General features: G+C 45.8%; 1 protein-coding gene across 4 annotated transcripts in view; it reads right to left on the bottom strand.

Annotated features, from left to right (window-relative positions):
* Positions 1–13,798, bottom strand: part of Ly86 (lymphocyte antigen 86) — a 60,573-nt gene extending 46,775 nt beyond the window's left edge. For all 4 annotated transcript variants that reach the window (XM_046453484.2, XM_046453486.2, XM_046453485.2 and 1 more), the window contains exon 1: positions 13,593–13,798. In XM_046453484.2, the coding sequence (XP_046309440.1) occupies positions 13,593–13,731 (139 nt within the window). In that variant the 5' untranslated portion in view covers positions 13,732–13,798. The remainder of the gene's footprint in view (positions 1–13,592) is intronic.
* Positions 13,799–17,443: the final 3,645 nt, after the last annotated feature.

Raw genomic sequence — 17,443 nt, 5'->3', positions numbered from 1 at the left:
CTTGCTATTCTGGCTTGGATCTCAGAACCCACCTCTGGGATCATTTCATTTCTTTCTGAAATATCCTTAAAGTTCCTTTAGTGAGTGTCTTTTGGTGGTAAACACTCTATATATTTTGTTTGGCCAAGGTCTTTAATTCACTCTCGTTATTGGATGACATTTAGCCGTATATACAATTCTAGGTTGATTGTTATTTTTCTCTGAGGATATTGTTCTTGCTCTCTATAAATCCACTCTCAGTCTAAACAAAATTTTTGTTATATAATTTCTCTTGCTCCTAAACTGTTCCCCCCGCCCTGGTGATTTGTGGTATTATTTTGATTGATCTGGTATAGAATTCCTTTTATAAATCTGCATGGGAGTTGCTCTGTTTACTGAACCTGAAGATTCATATCTTACACAGTTTTGGAAAATTTCCAACATTTTTCTTCAGAAATTGCTCCTATCTAGTTTTCTCCTGTAGTTGTAGCTAAAATTTTCCATTGCATCATTTCTCTGTGATACAGTTTGAATAATAGGCCCAGACTGTTCACCCAGTTCACTCTCTTCAGTTATTTTGAAATCTGGGTTTTAGCTATTATTTTTTTTTATTTCAACAATGAAACATTTTATTTTAAGAGGTTTTATTTTATTCCTGATTTTTTATATTATATTTTTCTTCTCTCATGTTTTGAATTTCCACTTTTTTTTTTTTTTTTTTGGTACCAGGGATTGAACTCAGGGGCACTCGACTACTGAGCCACATTCCCAGCCCTATTTTGTATTATATTGAAAGACAGGGTCTCAGTGAGTTGTTTAGTGCCTCACCATTGCTGAGGCTGGCTTTGGATTTTCTGCTAATTCTCCCTCATTGCATGGTTTTAAATTTTGGATTGTGAGTTCATGGTTGAATCTTTAGAAATCCTGTGAAATATGAATTAAAGGTGTGTGTTCCTCCAGAGGAGATGCACATTTCTTTCTGCAAATATGCCCCAGATGTTCTAATTAAAAAAACACTTTAATTGGTAGGCTTTGTATTTCTTAAATCATGAAGATAGTATTTGCACATTTACACATACTATATATTATACCAAACTTATATGGAATCATATCTGGAGACTAATTCTTAAAAAAACATTTATTTTCCCTAGAGACCAGGCAGAGTTAGATAACTCATCTTCTGTTTTGCCTAATAGTGTATTTTTTTCTTATCTATCTGGAGATTAAAAAGAAACTGCACGGCTATAACTCTTAGAAGGTCATGGCTTGAACCAGGCTCTGTGGCACTGCCCTATAATCCCAGAGGCTGGAGAGGCTGAGGCAGGAGGATTGCAAGTTCAAAGTCAACCTCAGCAATTTAGCAAGGCCCTGAGTAACTTAGCGAGACCGTCTCAAAATAAAAATAGATAAATAAATAAAAAGGGCTGGGGATGTGGCTCAGTGGTTAAGTGTTCCTGGGGTCAATCCCTGGTAACCATAACAACCAACAACAACAACAAGAAAAGAAAGGTGAGGACTTGAGGAGGTGATTAGACCACAAAGGTGACACCCTTATAAATGGTATTAGTGACTTTATAATAGTCTGAGGGAGCTTTTCTGTCCTTTCCACCATGTAAGGACACATCTAGAAGGTACCATCTAGGAAGCAGAGAGTGAGCCTTCATCAGGATGAGGAATCCTCTGGTGCCTTGATCTTGAACTTCCCATCTTCTAGAACTGTGAGCAGCAACCTTCTGTTGTTTATAAATTTCCTGATCTAAGGTCTTTTGTAGCCTGAATGGACTGAGGCACATGGCATTTATTCTCACTAGAGATTTTTTATTTTTTATTTTTTTTTATTGGTTTCTCCGGGGAATACTATGAATTTCTGCTTGAGGGCTTCCTCCGGACGTAGGAGTCAGTTTGCCCCATTAATGCAGTTGAACCAGAGTTGCTGAGTCAGGGCCTTCTAAGAACAGCTCTCACCAAATAATACTCTGGTTTCTCTCTCCTTCCAGTGGGACGTCTTTGAGGCCTATTCCACAGTGGTTAGCCAAGGTCCCAGAAGGACTGAGCCTTGGTTCCCTGGGTGATTACCTGGATTCGCTCCCTTTTCTTCCTCGTGTCTCTTCTTCACTCTCCTTTCTAAGGAAACCTTGAACTTAATATTTAAATCAGTTCCTCTAATTTATACGGAATATGAATTCTGCGTACTGTTAGCACAGTATGCAGCTATGGCTTCGCCTCCACAGTAATATAGACAAAGTTTTTTTGCTTTTGTGGTATCAAGAACCATTTGAACAGATTTGGGTCAGAACTGACGCAACTTCCGGGCAGAAGATCCAGGCATCCAGGTGGTCTTGAGGTTGGCATGAACTAGGCATACCTGAGTACCTGACTTTGGATTTGGTGAGAACATTCCAAATAGTATATAGTATACTATATAGTATTCATAAATAGAACAAGTGGATACATAGCTTAGGTATTTAGCACTCTTGGAGATTCTTGTGATGAAGCCACTTTGATACTAAGGATGTTGATGGTAAAACTGACAGTGAGATGTTTCTTGGAGATTTGTATCAAGGTGAGAAGGGGTAGAGTGGGGATAGCATAGAAAAGTGTTAACCAATGGCACTGCCCCCTCCTCTGTAGGACAGACTGCCAGTTGGTGGCCCGAGTGTTGAGCCTGGCTTTCAGATCTACTTTGTTGGTCTGAACAATGTTTAAAAACACAGACTAGATGCCACACATGTAAATTGGGAAGTTGCACTTGTAGATTAGGAACTCTAGGCTTCTTTTAAATAATTAGGACATGGGGCATCGCTATCCCAATATCACACATGGAAATTCCATGGAGCTAAACAACAGACTTCCTCTAAAGAGGAGGTGAATGTCGTTGTCCCCGACACTTTATTTTGTTAAGTTGAAACTGATCCTCTTCATTCGTTACAAATGCTCCTTGATGCGTGATGAGGCTAGGTCCCAATAAACCCATTGTAAGTTGAAAGTATCGTAAGTTGAAAATCTATATAATGTCCCTCACCTACTGAAGTCACAGCTTAGCAACACAGCAGGGCATCTGACAGGAGCCGTGGCTCACTGCCACCACCAGCCTCACGAGGGAGTTATACATCTCAGATTGCCAGCCTGAGAAAAGATCCAGACTCAAAATTCAAAGTGCAGTATTTATTGAATGTGCATTTATTTTGCACGGTTATAAATGGCATTTGTGCCTTTGAAATGTGGGGGATGTTGTTTTGCAGAAAAGTATCTGTGACTTCTCTCTCTTGCTCATTCTTCTGCTGTTGTTGTTTTCTAGAATTCTGAAGGTCGAATTCCCAGGAGGCTGAGATCAGGTAGCATGCACAAGCACCTCCTGTTCATCACGTGGTGACTGACTCTAAAGCCTCAGATGGGTTTTTGTTGGGACAGTGGATGCAAGTCCGTGCTTGGTTTAAGCACTGGTTCGAGCAAGCCAAGAGTGACTGGCCGTTTTCTCCTTGGGTGTATTTTGAAAATCTGAACACTCATTTACATACAAGTTGTCTTTTAACTTAGTCTAAACTGAAGCCAAGTGTGAGGTGGGAAAAACTCTAGAAAAATGACCTTTCTGTCCACTCTGCAATCTATTTGGGCTCCAAGCAGTTCAGTGGAGGTCAAGGCTAGAAGTTAGTCTCTGAAGCCTTGAAGCTCCCAGTACTTCCCCTTGGGAATCCCTTCCATCCAGTGATGCAGACCTGAGGCAGATGATCCTCGTGGAGAGGGAGGGAGGATTTTGACATTTCTCTGATGGTGGAAGTTGGTGGTAGCAAGCTCTTTCACATATGCAGAAAAGACCAGAAGAATCAGGTCTGGCATCAAGCTTTCAAGCTTTAGGGTCCCAGGTCACCTGTGATACTTTCATCAACTGTCCCCTGCCATGTTCTTCTGATTACTAAAGGCTGTTAGCATCCTTAATGAAGCTCATATCACAGAATGCAGCAGCCTTTACTCTAAACAAGTGTTTGAACTTTCAATGCTTCATAAAAATGCAGTAGTCTTTATCTGTGGTTTCACTTTCTACAGTTTTAGTTACCACCACAGTCCAAAATTATTAAATGAAAAATTTCAGAAATAAACAATTTGTAATTTCTACATTTTCAGCCATTCTGAGTAGCGTGAGCAAATCTCATGCCATCCTCCTCTATCCCACCTGAGACACGAATCATCAGTTTGTCCAGAGTATCCATGCTGTATATACTACCCACCTGTTAGTCACTTAGGAGCTGTCTTAGTTATCAGATCAACTGTGGCAGTACTCTAGTGCTTTTGTTCAAATTACTCTTATTTGACTTATTAAAGGGTCCAAACCACAAAAGTAGCAATGCTGGTAATTTTATGTGCCAGCAGATTTTTTTATTCTACCTTATTAGTATTGTTATAGTATTGTTGCTAATCTCTTACTGTGCCTGATTTATAAATTAAACTTTATCTTAGGTATGAATATATTGGAAAAACATAGAATAAATAGGTTTTGATACAACCTACCATTTTAGGCATCCCCTGAGAGTCCTGCTATATGCCAATTCCACATGAAATCTGTATTAATAGCAATTTTATGGAATTGTTGGACCTCAAAATTATAACTGAGCCCCATGGATCTTTTGTATACAAAAAAAAAATCTTACAGGGTCCTGGGAAAGAGGGGGATATGAGTAAAACACCTCAAAAGAAGGACTGCCTAAAAAGATCCTTTGCACGTTGGAGATGTGGGTATAAAGAAGGAGGCCTGGTTTTAGTTTAAGTGGTACCCTTGACCTAAAACTGGATGAGTTCTCACGGTGGTTTTTATGCTTGAAGAGGAAGCAGAGCTTGCCTGGGAGGGTCCTCTGGGGCCCTGCCATTGGCTGGCCTTGCAACCACGGTTAGGACACACAGCCTCTTTAGCTCAGAGTTTTCTCTTCTGAACAAGGGGGGCACTTGGGTTGAAGCCCTGAGGCTCCTTCTGGCCTGAACATTCTTCAGTTCTCTAAGAGAGCCCCTAGCCTGTCTGAGGGACGGGCCTGGCGGAATGCTGACCCACCAGGCTTGTGGGGAGATGAGTCACCAGACAGCAGCTTCTCCTCATACCTGAGTGTTTCATCAGAGGCCACAGACACACTCAGTCTGTCTCATGAGACATCAAGCCAATACCCAGCAGCTCCCCTGGGCCCCTCACCCCATGCAGGGGCAGGCTTCCTTCTCCTCCAGAGCCACGGAGAACTGTAACAGGACCAACCACAGCCCTCCATTGTCTACAGTGGCCATGGTGTGGCCAACAGGCAGTCCTGTGTGACCTGTACCCTTCATCTGTTACAGGAGGGTGGACTGGTAGGATGCACTCTATCACCCCATCCTCTGCTGATGGGGTGACGGCACTAGCCATACAAGACAGTTGCTGGGAATGGGAAGAAAGACAGTGTCTGATTTTCTGAGTTCTCGAAGACCTCATCTCCTGTGACTCTGTCTCTAAGAATTACTTAGCAGGTGTGTCCAGGTGCTGACGGAAGGGAACTGGGTCAAGTCTTAAGTACAAGATCCTTAGAATGAAGCCTCTTTCTTAGCTACTTGGACATTCAGGATGTTTTCATCCATGTGGATAGACCAGAGAGAACTATGTGGTTTTTCTCTTTGTCAGTAAGTAGGAGTAAGGACAAAGAGTTGTGAAGGAACCCAACAGTCTTGGGAAGAACAGAACCGAAGGACCCATCAGCACAGGTGGTCCCACAGAAAAACCTCAGTAGAATGCCGGACCACAGTCAGATCCAGACCAGAAATCACATAGAATGTCCAAGTGGAAAGATAGGTCAGTACTGCGTCCTAAGATGGAGTTAGTGAAAAATTGTAAAGATGAGCCTTGATCATGCAGATGAAATCCATCCTCTCCTCTAAGTGATGCTTCTGATTATATGTTGATGGGGATCATGACAGGCATAAATCCAAGGATGTTTGCAGACCAAGGAGAAATAACAGGGGGGCAATGAGTTACAAGACAATGACCCAGCACAACAGAGAGAGCACATCATTTGAGGGAAAAGCACCGCAGTGGGGGAGCTTTGTAGAAGGACAGGGCACGAATGGTCTTAAGGATACAGTAGGCAGCATTTAAGGAAAGAAATCTCAATTTGCTGACTGATCACCAAATCAAGAATTAACTGAGGGTCACTCAAAACCCTCATCCTAGCTTGATCTGAGGCGACTAATCTTTATCTTTAGCCATTCAGTAAAATGCTGAAATAAATGTTACCACATCTTTAAGAAGGTATAAAAGTTATAGGTAAGTATAAATATCAACATAAATATGCCAAGAAAATTAATGTGAATGAATGGAATCAATATTTTTTGAAGCAAAGTTGAGAAAAATATAAGTGGAATGACTGTGTGATAGCATGTGTGTACTTTACTATTGAAGATTTGAAAGCATTTAAGAAAAATATGCTGCATTAGATTAATGCTTAAGATAATTCAATTACTGAATCTGTGGTCAAGTTACCCATCTGTAAAAAGTACATAATCTGTTGAATTAAAAAAAATTTGGTTGTAGTAGGTGGCATTTAATTGTTTAAAGGGATAAATTGAAAATACAGTATAAGAAGAATAAATTGAGTACTGAAACAGAGAGAAACCCTTTGAATAAGAAAGAGCCCCGCCGTGGGAAAGGATTCTAATGGTTAAGAGGCAAAGGGAATCCTGTTGGCTTGATCTGGGATTTCTTACTGAGGCTTGGGCTGTTTGGAGCTCCCCGTGAGAAGGGAGATAGATGTCAGGTTTCAAATAAGGGAACCCTTTGATAGCTCCCTGGGTGACCAGGCAGCCAGTGTGAATCTTAGAACTACGAATTGTGCTTGGAAAGAAGACCAGGGGTTTCTGGGCTGGCAATCCTTCCCTTGGCCCTCCTAGCAGTTGGGTTGGTTACCACTCACCTCTGTTCTAAAGGCGGAGAGGCCCTGGAGGGCTCACTGGCTAGGAATTTCAAGAAGGGCCACACAATGACGCTTTCCTGGATACCACACAGGCGCTGCCAAGGGCTGACATGCATGCTGCCTGCTGCCCATAAATCACCCTTTAGCCTCACACGGGCTAATGCTTCCTGGTGGACCCCAGTGTTCTTCTTCCGCTGCCCACTTGGTTTCCCCAGCACCCCAGAATAAAGCTACTGGTCAGGGACCTGGAATAGTCGCTCACAGGGTGTCCCAGGAAGCCTACATGGCGTGTTGTTTCTGAGCCCGTCTCCCTTTACTTTCAATGTAAACTCCCTCCTGTTGCTTGGTGTTGGAAGGAGCAGGGCACGGCCCCTGCGCTGTGTCTTCCCGCTGTTGTCTACAGTACAGATGACCTCTGCCAACTGCCTGCTCCTTGGTCACTGGGCTCCCAGTGCCTGCTGGACTCAGCCAGGTGCTCAAGCTGCACAAGCCCCATCTGGACAGTGTGGGCTCGTTCACCTTTGCTCACCTGGTCCTCGATGGTCCTCTGGCATCCTCCTCCTGCAGGCTTGGGTCTGAGCAGTGCCCAGGATTACCAACACGGGCTGCTGCTTGGGATTGTGCTGTCTGTCTTGCAGCTTTTACAAAAAGAGCTGCAGGTCTGGAGGACAGCCCTCCCTCTTCCTTCCCTCTCCAAAGAGTCTCCTCCTAACCGATGAACAGAGCTAGCTGCCCACAGGGGTCTCGGCTGGAGATTGGAAAGAACAGCATTTCAGTAGATAGTTCCTGCCTGCCCAAGAGGTCTCTCTAGAACCACCGACTTTTGGCCTTTTTCCTCTCTTTAGGTCTCTATTCTCCAGATTACTCAGCCTCTCCTTTAAAAAGTGCTTAGGAGAATTAACACTGCTTTGGTGGTTTGGATGCAAAATGGTCACCACCAAATGGAAACCAGGAGTATCCATCCAGGTGACTGGGCCCCACCAACACACACCTACAGCAATTCACTTTCAACTAGCATTTAAAATATCTGGATATCGATGTTGACACTCTTGTGTTTCTTTATCAACTTCCCTTCTTTAAATTTGAACCCAAAATCTTGTCCTGCTTGAAGCAGTCTACCGTTCAGTCCTGTCTACCCAAAGCTATCACTTTGGAACTGCATCTCTGTCTCTGTGGCTATGTGTCTGTTTTTCCTTAATTGTACAGTTTTATAGCCCCATTAATCTGGGAAAATAAGAGAGAAATTGCTTCCTGCATGCAGTATTTGAAGGCATGACTACATAGCCTGTGATTTTTTTAAATGTTGTTTCTTTGCTCCATTTACTTTAGAATTATTAGGTTCTTAGGAAAAATGGTTTAAGATTTTTTTTTCTATGAGCATTTTATCAATATGCCTTGTTCATTGTTTTTTGTGGTCAGGTCCTTCGCAGTTCACTCTCTATTTTGGAGGAAATGTTGCCAGCATTGTTTTGCATTCTTCAAGTCTGATCAGTTGTCCTGTTTGACAACCTGGATGGATCGATTATTCAGGTCCAAGTGACTTTGTAATTAAGAGACTTTTTGAAGGTCAGGTAGACCCCGTAGCAACCTTCAGCGACACAGGAAGCCTAGGCAGGCAGTGTGGACAAAGTTGATTGCTTTCAAGGACAGGAGAACAGGTGTCAATGGCTATTTGAAGCATGATGACCGCCAGAAGCCATGGTAACCTGACTCTGGAAACTCCCAGGGGCTGGTCAGGTCCCATAGGGTTCACCCACAACAGTTTCCCCTCTGCTCCCCACTCACCAACTACTGCACAGAGGAAGCCATTGTCGGTTGTGGGAAATGGGCTTCCATACGAAATAAACACGCCAACTGCACAGAGCGCTCTGACTGCAGTAAACACTGTTTTTAATAATTAGAGAATGGCCCTTCATTTGACTCTTTGAATTGGGAGATGGCATTTCCAGATACCACCTGACAACAGAAGAGAACTTGGTCCATGTGGCTGAAAAGAGCAGAGGGGGAGGTCCCGCCCTGCCGCTGCTGCAGGCTCCCAGGGGATGCTGGAGAAGGAGGAGCCCAACCCGCCCAGCCCTGAATCGCTGGGCATGGAGTCAGGTTTAATGTCATGGCTCGGTTCGGCTACTTTATTTCCATACTCACTAGGCATATGCCTCAGTTTCTACATCCAGAACATGGAGATAAACATCCTGCTTACCTCAAAGGGCTGCTCATAAGGATTAAACGAGGGCTTTACAAAGGGAGGGAGTTTGTTAAATTTTAAACTGACGTTTAGAAGAGAGAGATTATTATGGCAATGATTCTCTGAAAGGAATTCTACAATTTTCTTGTACTTATGGTGCCTATTATAAGGGCACTAATCCCATACCTGCAGCTCCACCCTTGTGACCTAATCATCCCCCCCCAGATCTTGACTCCTAAAGCCATCACTTTGGGGGTTAGGATTTAACACGAATTGTGGGGAGACACAAGCATTCAGTCCCTAGCACCTTCCCTTACTCTTCCCCACACCCTGTGTCTCCCACGGCTGCCAATTTCCTCTTCTAATCATATGTATTTCAGTAATTCACATCTTGGTGGCCCAGAGGCCATGGAGAAGTAGATATACTGGTGGGCATTTGTCCCTGGGCTTGTTGTATTATTTGACAATTAAACAAAGAACATGCTTCTGTTTCTGATGGAGACAGTGACTTTTTGACTTCCTTCTGCTTTTTCAGAAAAATTTTGCTCACTTCCTGATTGGTATGGAGAGCCCGGAAACTGCACACGGCTCCTTCTTCCTCAAGGATTTTTGTAGTATTCAGGACAGCCTCTGTCCTAAGGTCTCCTCCATGCTCCTGACACACGGAAGTTAAAGGATGAAAAGAGAAGCCCGAATCCTAGGAAACAATGGCTCCTTTGTTTTGTCAGACAGCCCTCCCACTTCTGGGCGCACCGTGAGATCTAGAAGTCTCCAGTGAGCACTCAGGAGGTCTGGACTTCACAGAAGTGTGGCCTTTGCCCTGTGACATCCACGCACAGGGCTCCGGGTGCTGCCTCCTTGAGGACAGCAACAGAGCGACAGACCATCTCCTTCTGGGCAGGGAGATGTAACCACTCAGGCCTGAACCAAAATGGCTGTCAGGTATACCCAACCCGGCAGAAGGTTCCAGAATATAGCTTGCCCTTCGACTGACCCAAAAGTGTACCAAAGAGCTCCCCTGATATTCAGGCTGTGGAAATGATGTTAACTCACACTCTCATGGTGTCTTTCCAGAATTATCATTCTTCCTGGCTACACACCCTATTTCTAGCCACAAATAGCTTCTGTTTCAATATCGATGCTCCTATTCAGTCCCCAAAGGATCTTTCCAAAATTCAACCTCCTCATCGCCAACGGGAGGGAACCCACACCCACCCTGGTCTGGGGCTCTGCCCACATTTCCTGCCTCATTTCTCACCCCTGCCTGGTGCCTACAGCCCCTCCTCAGCGTTCTGAATGCTAAACCAGTTCAAGTCGTTGTCTCCCTGCCTTCCTACGTGCTGTTCCATGAGACCAAGTTCTCCTCCCCTGTCCCCTCTCTGTTCCGTCTTGCCTACTAGACAAGCTCTAGCCAGCAGGGGCATTCAGAGAACAGGCTCTGGAGTCAGACAGGCTGGGATTGCATTTGTTTTAATTCCACAAATATTTGTTCAGTTTCTTGTCTTCTCTGTTCCCCTAGGGGTGTGATTCCACCACTCTTAGCTGTGTGGCCTCAGAAAAGTTAGCTGACATCTCTGAACCTCAGTTTCCGTGTCTATGAGAAGGATGCCTACAAAGCACTTAGCAGGGTCCCTGATGCATATAAGCAAACCTCCAATGAAGAGGAGGTGTTGCCACTGTTACATTTTTCATTTGCTAAATTTCAACTTAAGTTTAATGATTTCTTCCTGGACAGCACCAACCTTACACTCTTCTGAACACCCTGTCCCCTGGTACCATGCCTGCCTCTGTGGCAGCCCTTCATACAAAGGATTCATTGTCTGATCCTCCCATGGCTCCTGCATGAGGACTGCATGTCCCCCTGTGGAGATCAGGTTGTGTCCTGCTCCGAATGACTCTTTGACGCATAGAACATCTGTTTTCAGGCTGTGCCTAAGCCTGAGTGACCTCATTTTCTAAAGCAGTAATTTGCCAGGAGCTACTCCATTTGGAGTACAAGTGCCAAGGTCGAATGATTCCACACCTTGTTTGTGCAAGTCAACAACCACCACCTGCCCTGTAGCACCATAAGGCACAGATTGATAGATGATGTATACATGCCAACTGACCACACTAAACCCAGGCGTACCCAGACATGTGGGCATCCCAAATCACAGCAGTCACATCAGACATGGGAAATTATCAACCCCACCAGATGAGAACCCTTCACTCAAGACATAAAAGGAGGAGTCCTCCACCCCGAAACTGAGCATGGTAGCTCCTTGACCCTGTCACCTGGTTACTCATCATAAGCCTTGTCCAGAAAGATTGCTACCATGAGGGACCTACAATTTCCTGTCCCTACTGGGCTTCAGCTAAGTGTGGTTTCTCCTGCTTGCAAAGACCACGCAGAGCCGGCTCCAAGCTGACACCTCAAGCAACACTCGACACTCGACTGAAACTGCCGTCCATCTGGACCCTCTGCTTGGACAATTCTGAGGAATTGGTTAAAATCCTTATCTGACCACCTACAGTGGGCTTTTGGCTCCATCGCATCCTGTAAGCCAGCGGCCACTTTAACCCTTTCTTAGTCTTTCTGTGACCTATCTATATATCATCGTGTAAAGTGTATGTGACTTGAGTGTTTAGATATTAGAAATCAAGATGGGAATAAAAAAAAACCTTGTGATTGCCTGGCTTGTGACAACCAGGTGACCCACAAGTATTCGTCTGTCAGAGATGAAAGTGGTGTAGCCTGTGAATTTATTATTCAATAGATTCTGACATTGTGGAGAGACACAAGGTGTTTCATCTATGTTAATGACACAGCACACTCCTGACACCTCCATTCCTTTATTCCCAGAGCCGAGAGCTGGGCTTGTACCTGAGGTTTAATGGCTCTGTGGAGTAGGTCCCCCCTCCCCAGGGGGAATCACACCCCAGATCTTCAGACTATAGGTCCTGGTTCTTTCCCTGATGTTCCCAGTCCTCATGCCTCTGGTGACAGTGATTTGGCAGTAGTGGCTATAGTCTGAAAGGTAAGTATGGAGACAGACCAGCCCCGGCAACTTTTTATATGATGATGAAATCAGAAGACAAATTCTGAGGGCTCCGGGCATCTCCAGTCTTGCTATTATTCTACATCTTACACGGACAGGATACCAACGACCCAGGGTCCCATCGACATTGTAAAGCAAGAGTGACCTGCACCATGAATTGTGTCTGCTCTGACTCATGTGCTGGGGTCCTAACTCCCCGTCCTCAGAATGTGAATGGGGGGTCTTTAAAGAGGTGGTTAAGTTTAAATAAAGCCTAATCCAATCTGACTGGTGTCCCTATAAGAGGAGGAGATCAGGACACAGCTACACATGGAGGGAAGCCCACATGTAGACACAGGGAGTGGACAGCTGTCTGCAAGGCAGGGGAGAGGCCTCAGGAGAAACCAGCCCTGCCCACACCTTGACCTCACACCTGCAGCCCCCAGAACTCTGAGGCAATGATGTCCTGATGTTAAAGTCACTACGTGGGTGATACTTTGCAGCGTTGGGGACCGAGACACACCCCAGTGGGTTGGTTCAGACATTTTACTCATTGGACCGTGACCTTCCCGCGGGCGGGCTGGTTTGGCCTTTGGGGTAACGCCCAGTCTCCCTCTCCTGTCTGTGCTGCCGTAACAGAACAGCACACACTGGGCCATTTGTAAGACAGAGATTCTTGGCTTATTGTTCTGGAGTCTGGGAAGCCCAAGGTCCAGGGTCCAGGGGGCTTCTTGCTGTGTGGAGCAGAGGGACAAAGGGGTGGGGCAGACCAGATCTATTCTTCTGTCACTCCCCTACTCCTGGATTCCTGGATAATGATGCCGATCTACTTCTGTGGGTCAGAACCTGATAGCGTCATCTCTCATTTTGTCCTGTCTCCCAACACAGCCGCCCCGGGGAAGAAGTTTCCAACACATGACGTCTGCAAGGCCCCTTCAAACCATGGCGCTCCCTTTCGTGATCCTTAGCACTAGAGAAAACCCTGCACCCACAGCTCCTCTCACAGGGCTTGCTGATTAAGATTGATGATCGATGGTGCCGCCCCGGGGGCAGCGCTGGAAATTCTGGAAGGAGGGTGGGGATCTTGGGGTAACTTGCAAACTAAACATACTGGAAGGTGAGCCCATGCACAACCTGGGGGGCGGGGAAAGCCTCTCGGAGGCATCTTTTCCTAATTTTCAGTGGGTGAGGTTCCATGATTTGGAAGACCCATTGGTCATTTTGTTCTTTGGGGGCTCCTGGGTTTTGCTAGTGAACTGCTGCATCTCGATGCTTGATTTCTCCTTCTCGCTCTGGGTTACTCTCACCGGGCTGTCTTCCCTCCATCCCTCCTTCTCCCATGGGCTGCCAATTGCCCCTGCAGACTCACTGCAGCTGGAGAAAGTGGCTGGTCCCCTCTCCCTTCACCCCACACCCACTGAGCCCTTAAACAGCCCACAGCTGGAGGCTTGATCTCCCCGTAAACACAGGTGGACATCTGAAAGAACTTACCGCAGCTCTGGTAGAACACTTCCAAGCCCTCGTTCCTGCAGGCCACGTGTGTGGGCCAAATTTCCCCTCTGCCCCCGTGGCCTCCGCCGCTGGGAGAAATCAGAGTCCAGACCAGGAGGGCAGCCGTGAGACCGTTCATGGCGAGGGCCTGTGTGTGACCAACAGAAAACCAACAGGCCCCATAAAAGGGCCCCAGAGGCGCTTCCTCTCCTCTGACGAAGGGAGAGGCCTGTTGGGTTTCACTTCTCAAATCTCAGGCTCCTGAGACCGCACTGTGAGAGCAGAAGGTGAGATCCGTTCCCCGGGGGCCACTGGCACTTGGGTGGTCAGGATGAGGCTGGTCTGGGTCTGGCATCCAGTGGATGTTGACTTTATGCTTTCTCAGGGAGCAGACCAGCAAGGGACGCATGACATGGTGCCTGGGGTCCTTCAAAACAGCCCTCCTTAGCGTTCCCAGCCCCAGGTGGAGTTGTAAACCCAGGAAAGATAAACCACAGGCCTCCACGTGTTTTCCATCAGGAGCTCCCAGCCTCTAGAGGGCCCGGGATCTGGCTGGGACCAGCAGGGAGCATTTGGCATGTTGAGGGCTGCAGACTGATATTTGGAATTTGGAATGAGGCTTTGCCTAACTGGCATTTTGCTCTCTCTGGTTTTGGCTCCATTGTTGGGGGTTAGGATCTCAGCACTCCATTGTCCAGTTGAAGAAAATAGGACCTGGCTTTGGGAGCAGCAGACGTGGGCTCCGGGGGTGTTGGGGGGAAAGTCAGTGCTGTGCTGTTTACGGGTTTGGCCTGGTGGGGGGAACCTGCAGGGTGGGGATGCCGGGTGTTCCTTCTAAGTCTGGCTTAATTGGCTGGTCCTTGTTGGGATCATTGATGTGATACACATCCTGCTCTCTTTCAAACCCAAGATCATCTTATCCTTCCTCCATATACCTCTGTTACCCTGCCGTTCTTCAACCTTGACGCCACCGCACCCAAGAGAATCTGAGACACGGGCAAGGCCCGCAGAAGTCAGGAGCAACAGAGGACACTCTTTCCCCAGGGAGGGCAGGCATTTCTTCTAGTGCGCTAGGAAAGTCGACTATTTCTTTCAGTGGCGAAATAAGAACTAAAGTCACCTTAAAACTGCTTTTGGCCAGGCCCGGTGGCACACACCTGTAATACCAGTGGCTTGGGAGGCTGAGGCAGGAGGATCGTGATTTCAAAGCCAGCCTCAGCAAAAAGGAGACATTTAGCAACTCAGTAAAGACCCTCTAAATAAATAAGGGCTGGAGATGTGGCTCAGGGGTTGAGTGCCCCTGAGTTCAGTCACCGGTACCAAAACAAAACAAACAACAACAACAACAACAACAACAAAATCCTCCCAAAACAACTGCTTTTGGTAGTATGTGGAGATTTAATGACCAATAAAGGAAAACAAACATATTGAATTTATTGGTGAGTAGTTGGATTTTTAGGGAGATATTAAAGAGTAGTTATTTGGGGAAGGGATAAGCCTGGACTGATATTTTAAAGGTACCTGTGTGCAAATAAGTTCAGTGATGGTGGTCTTCAACAGTGGTCCTCAAAGTGGTCTGGGGAGACAACAGCATTGGCTTCCTTGGGAGCTTGTTAGAAGAGCACCTTCTGGACTCCACGTAAGACACACTGAGTGGGAAACTGTGGGCTGGGCCCAGCATTCTGGGAGGGCCTAGTGCTCTAGGAAGGTCTGATGCAGGTTCAAGTTTAAGTAAAAACTGGCTTTGACAGAACCCAAGGAGAAAGCTGAGTCCCAAGGAGAGGTGGGTCAGTTGTTCTAGAAGGAAACAAGCTAGCCCCATGCTGTGATTTAGTGTTTCCCCCAAATCTTCATGATTAACCCTTGGAAGCTTGGTCTTCAGTGTGGTGATGTTGGGAGGTGGTGTGGGACCATTAAGAGATGTGGCTTAATGGAAAGCAATTAGGTCAAGGAGGTCACTGCCCTCCAAAGGAATTAATTAGTTTTCATGGGACCCTGGTTCACTCTCCAGAGAGGGTTCTCATGAAGAAGCAGACCCTTCCCTGGTCTTTCCCTCTAGCTTTTATGTCACCGTTTGATTTGCTCCCTCTTGCATATGCTTCCGCCATGATGCCACTCACCATGCTATTATGTAGCCTAGGGGGCCCTTACCAGAGCCAGTACTGTGCTTTTTGGATTTGTGGCCTCCAAAACTAAAAGTTAAATAAACCTTTTTACTTATAACTTACCAAGCCTCAGTTATTTTGTTACAGTTATGGAAAATGGACTAATACACTCCACATAGTCCCAGTAAGGGGAGGTCAGCAGTGCTCTGAGCAATATCTCAGGAAGTGAGCATTTAGCCATGGGCCTTTGTGGAAGTGTTGTATCCACAGTTGATCCAGAATAGGAACAAATAAGCTTTCCCTTGGGATAACTGAATATTCTAGGAATTGTTGAGTTAGCTCTGAGCATGTGAATTAGGAGAGCAATTAAGAATAAGATCTTCCTTTCTTGTAGATTATGGCATGTAGATTATGGCCAATCCCAGTGGAAGGACCCTGGAGTGTAGGGTACGGAGTAACATCCTGATTGAAAGCTGTGGGCAGCAGGGGCAGGGATACTGCCTTAGTATATTCTGACTACCACAATAAAAGTACCATAGACTAGATGGCTTAAACAAGAACATTCACTTCTCACAGTTCTGGAGGCACCAGCCGGTGGTTCCTAGTTCAGATAGCACCTTCTCCTCTCAGGGTAGAGCAGTCAGGGATGTCTCTAGGGTCTCTTTTATAATGGTATTAATCCCATTATGAGGTTTCTATCCTCAGGACCTAATCACCTCCCCAAAGGCCCATCTCCTAACACAATCCCATCACCTTGGGGGTAGAATTCTAGCAAACACTGTAGAAAGCATGTAATCTGAGGACAGGGCCATAGATTTTTATTAACCAGCAGACTCCACACTGAAATGAATCTAATCCAAGGGACTGGAATTCAGAAATATTCAATATGGCCATTCAGAGACCCAGTGGAACAGTGTTCTCAGACATAAACAAGCATCAGTGTCAGCCGCAGGGCCTATTAACATACCAACTGCTTTCCCTGCTCCAGAGCTTCTGATTCAGCAGGTATGAGGAAGGGCCTAAGCACATGTGTTCCTAAAAATGTTCCCTGGTGCTGATCTGGTGTTGCTGGTCTGGGGCTGCACCTGGAGAACACTTTGCTTTGGGTTATAGGACTTATCTGTTATAGAATGTACTATCTATCTATCCATGTGTATGTATGTATATATATATATATATATATATATATACACTTTATTTTATTTTTAAATATGTTATTTTTAATTGATGTGATAATTACATATAGCTTGGGGGTACTGTGTGCCATGTCAGTACATGTATACACTGTGTAATGATGAGATCAGGGTAATTTGCACGTCCATCACCTCTGATATTTATCACTTTTGCTGGGAATGTTCAGAATCCTCCCTACTAGCTATTTTACAGAAAAATACAACTAATTGATGTCAACTATCCGTTACATGGGAGAGCATGGGAGTTGTTCCTCCTATCCACCGTGCCATGGACATGTGAGCCATCCTCTCTCTGTCCCACAACCCCTCCCATGTTCTGGTAACTATTTATCTACTCTCTATTTCTGTAAGATCAGCTTTTTAGCTTTTGCATATGCTGCAGTCTGGCTGGGCACAAATCACAAGCCACTCAAGCAGGAACAAACTTTATTTCTGAACTCCACCAGCACACTCCACACACGCTCCCCGGGAACTCTCCCGAACGCCACGCGGCTGGTCCAGGAACAACCAACGGGAAATCCCTCCTCCTGCACTTCCCCAACCAATGAGAACT

Source organism: Marmota monax, unplaced genomic scaffold (assembly GCF_021218885.2).
Source record: "Marmota monax isolate L192 unplaced genomic scaffold, Marmota_monax_Labrador192_F-V1.1 WCK01_AAM20220418_F8-fsc00029, whole genome shotgun sequence".
Classification (NCBI taxonomy): Eukaryota; Metazoa; Chordata; class Mammalia; order Rodentia; family Sciuridae; genus Marmota; species Marmota monax.
This window is presented reverse-complemented; position numbering and strand designations above follow the sequence as displayed.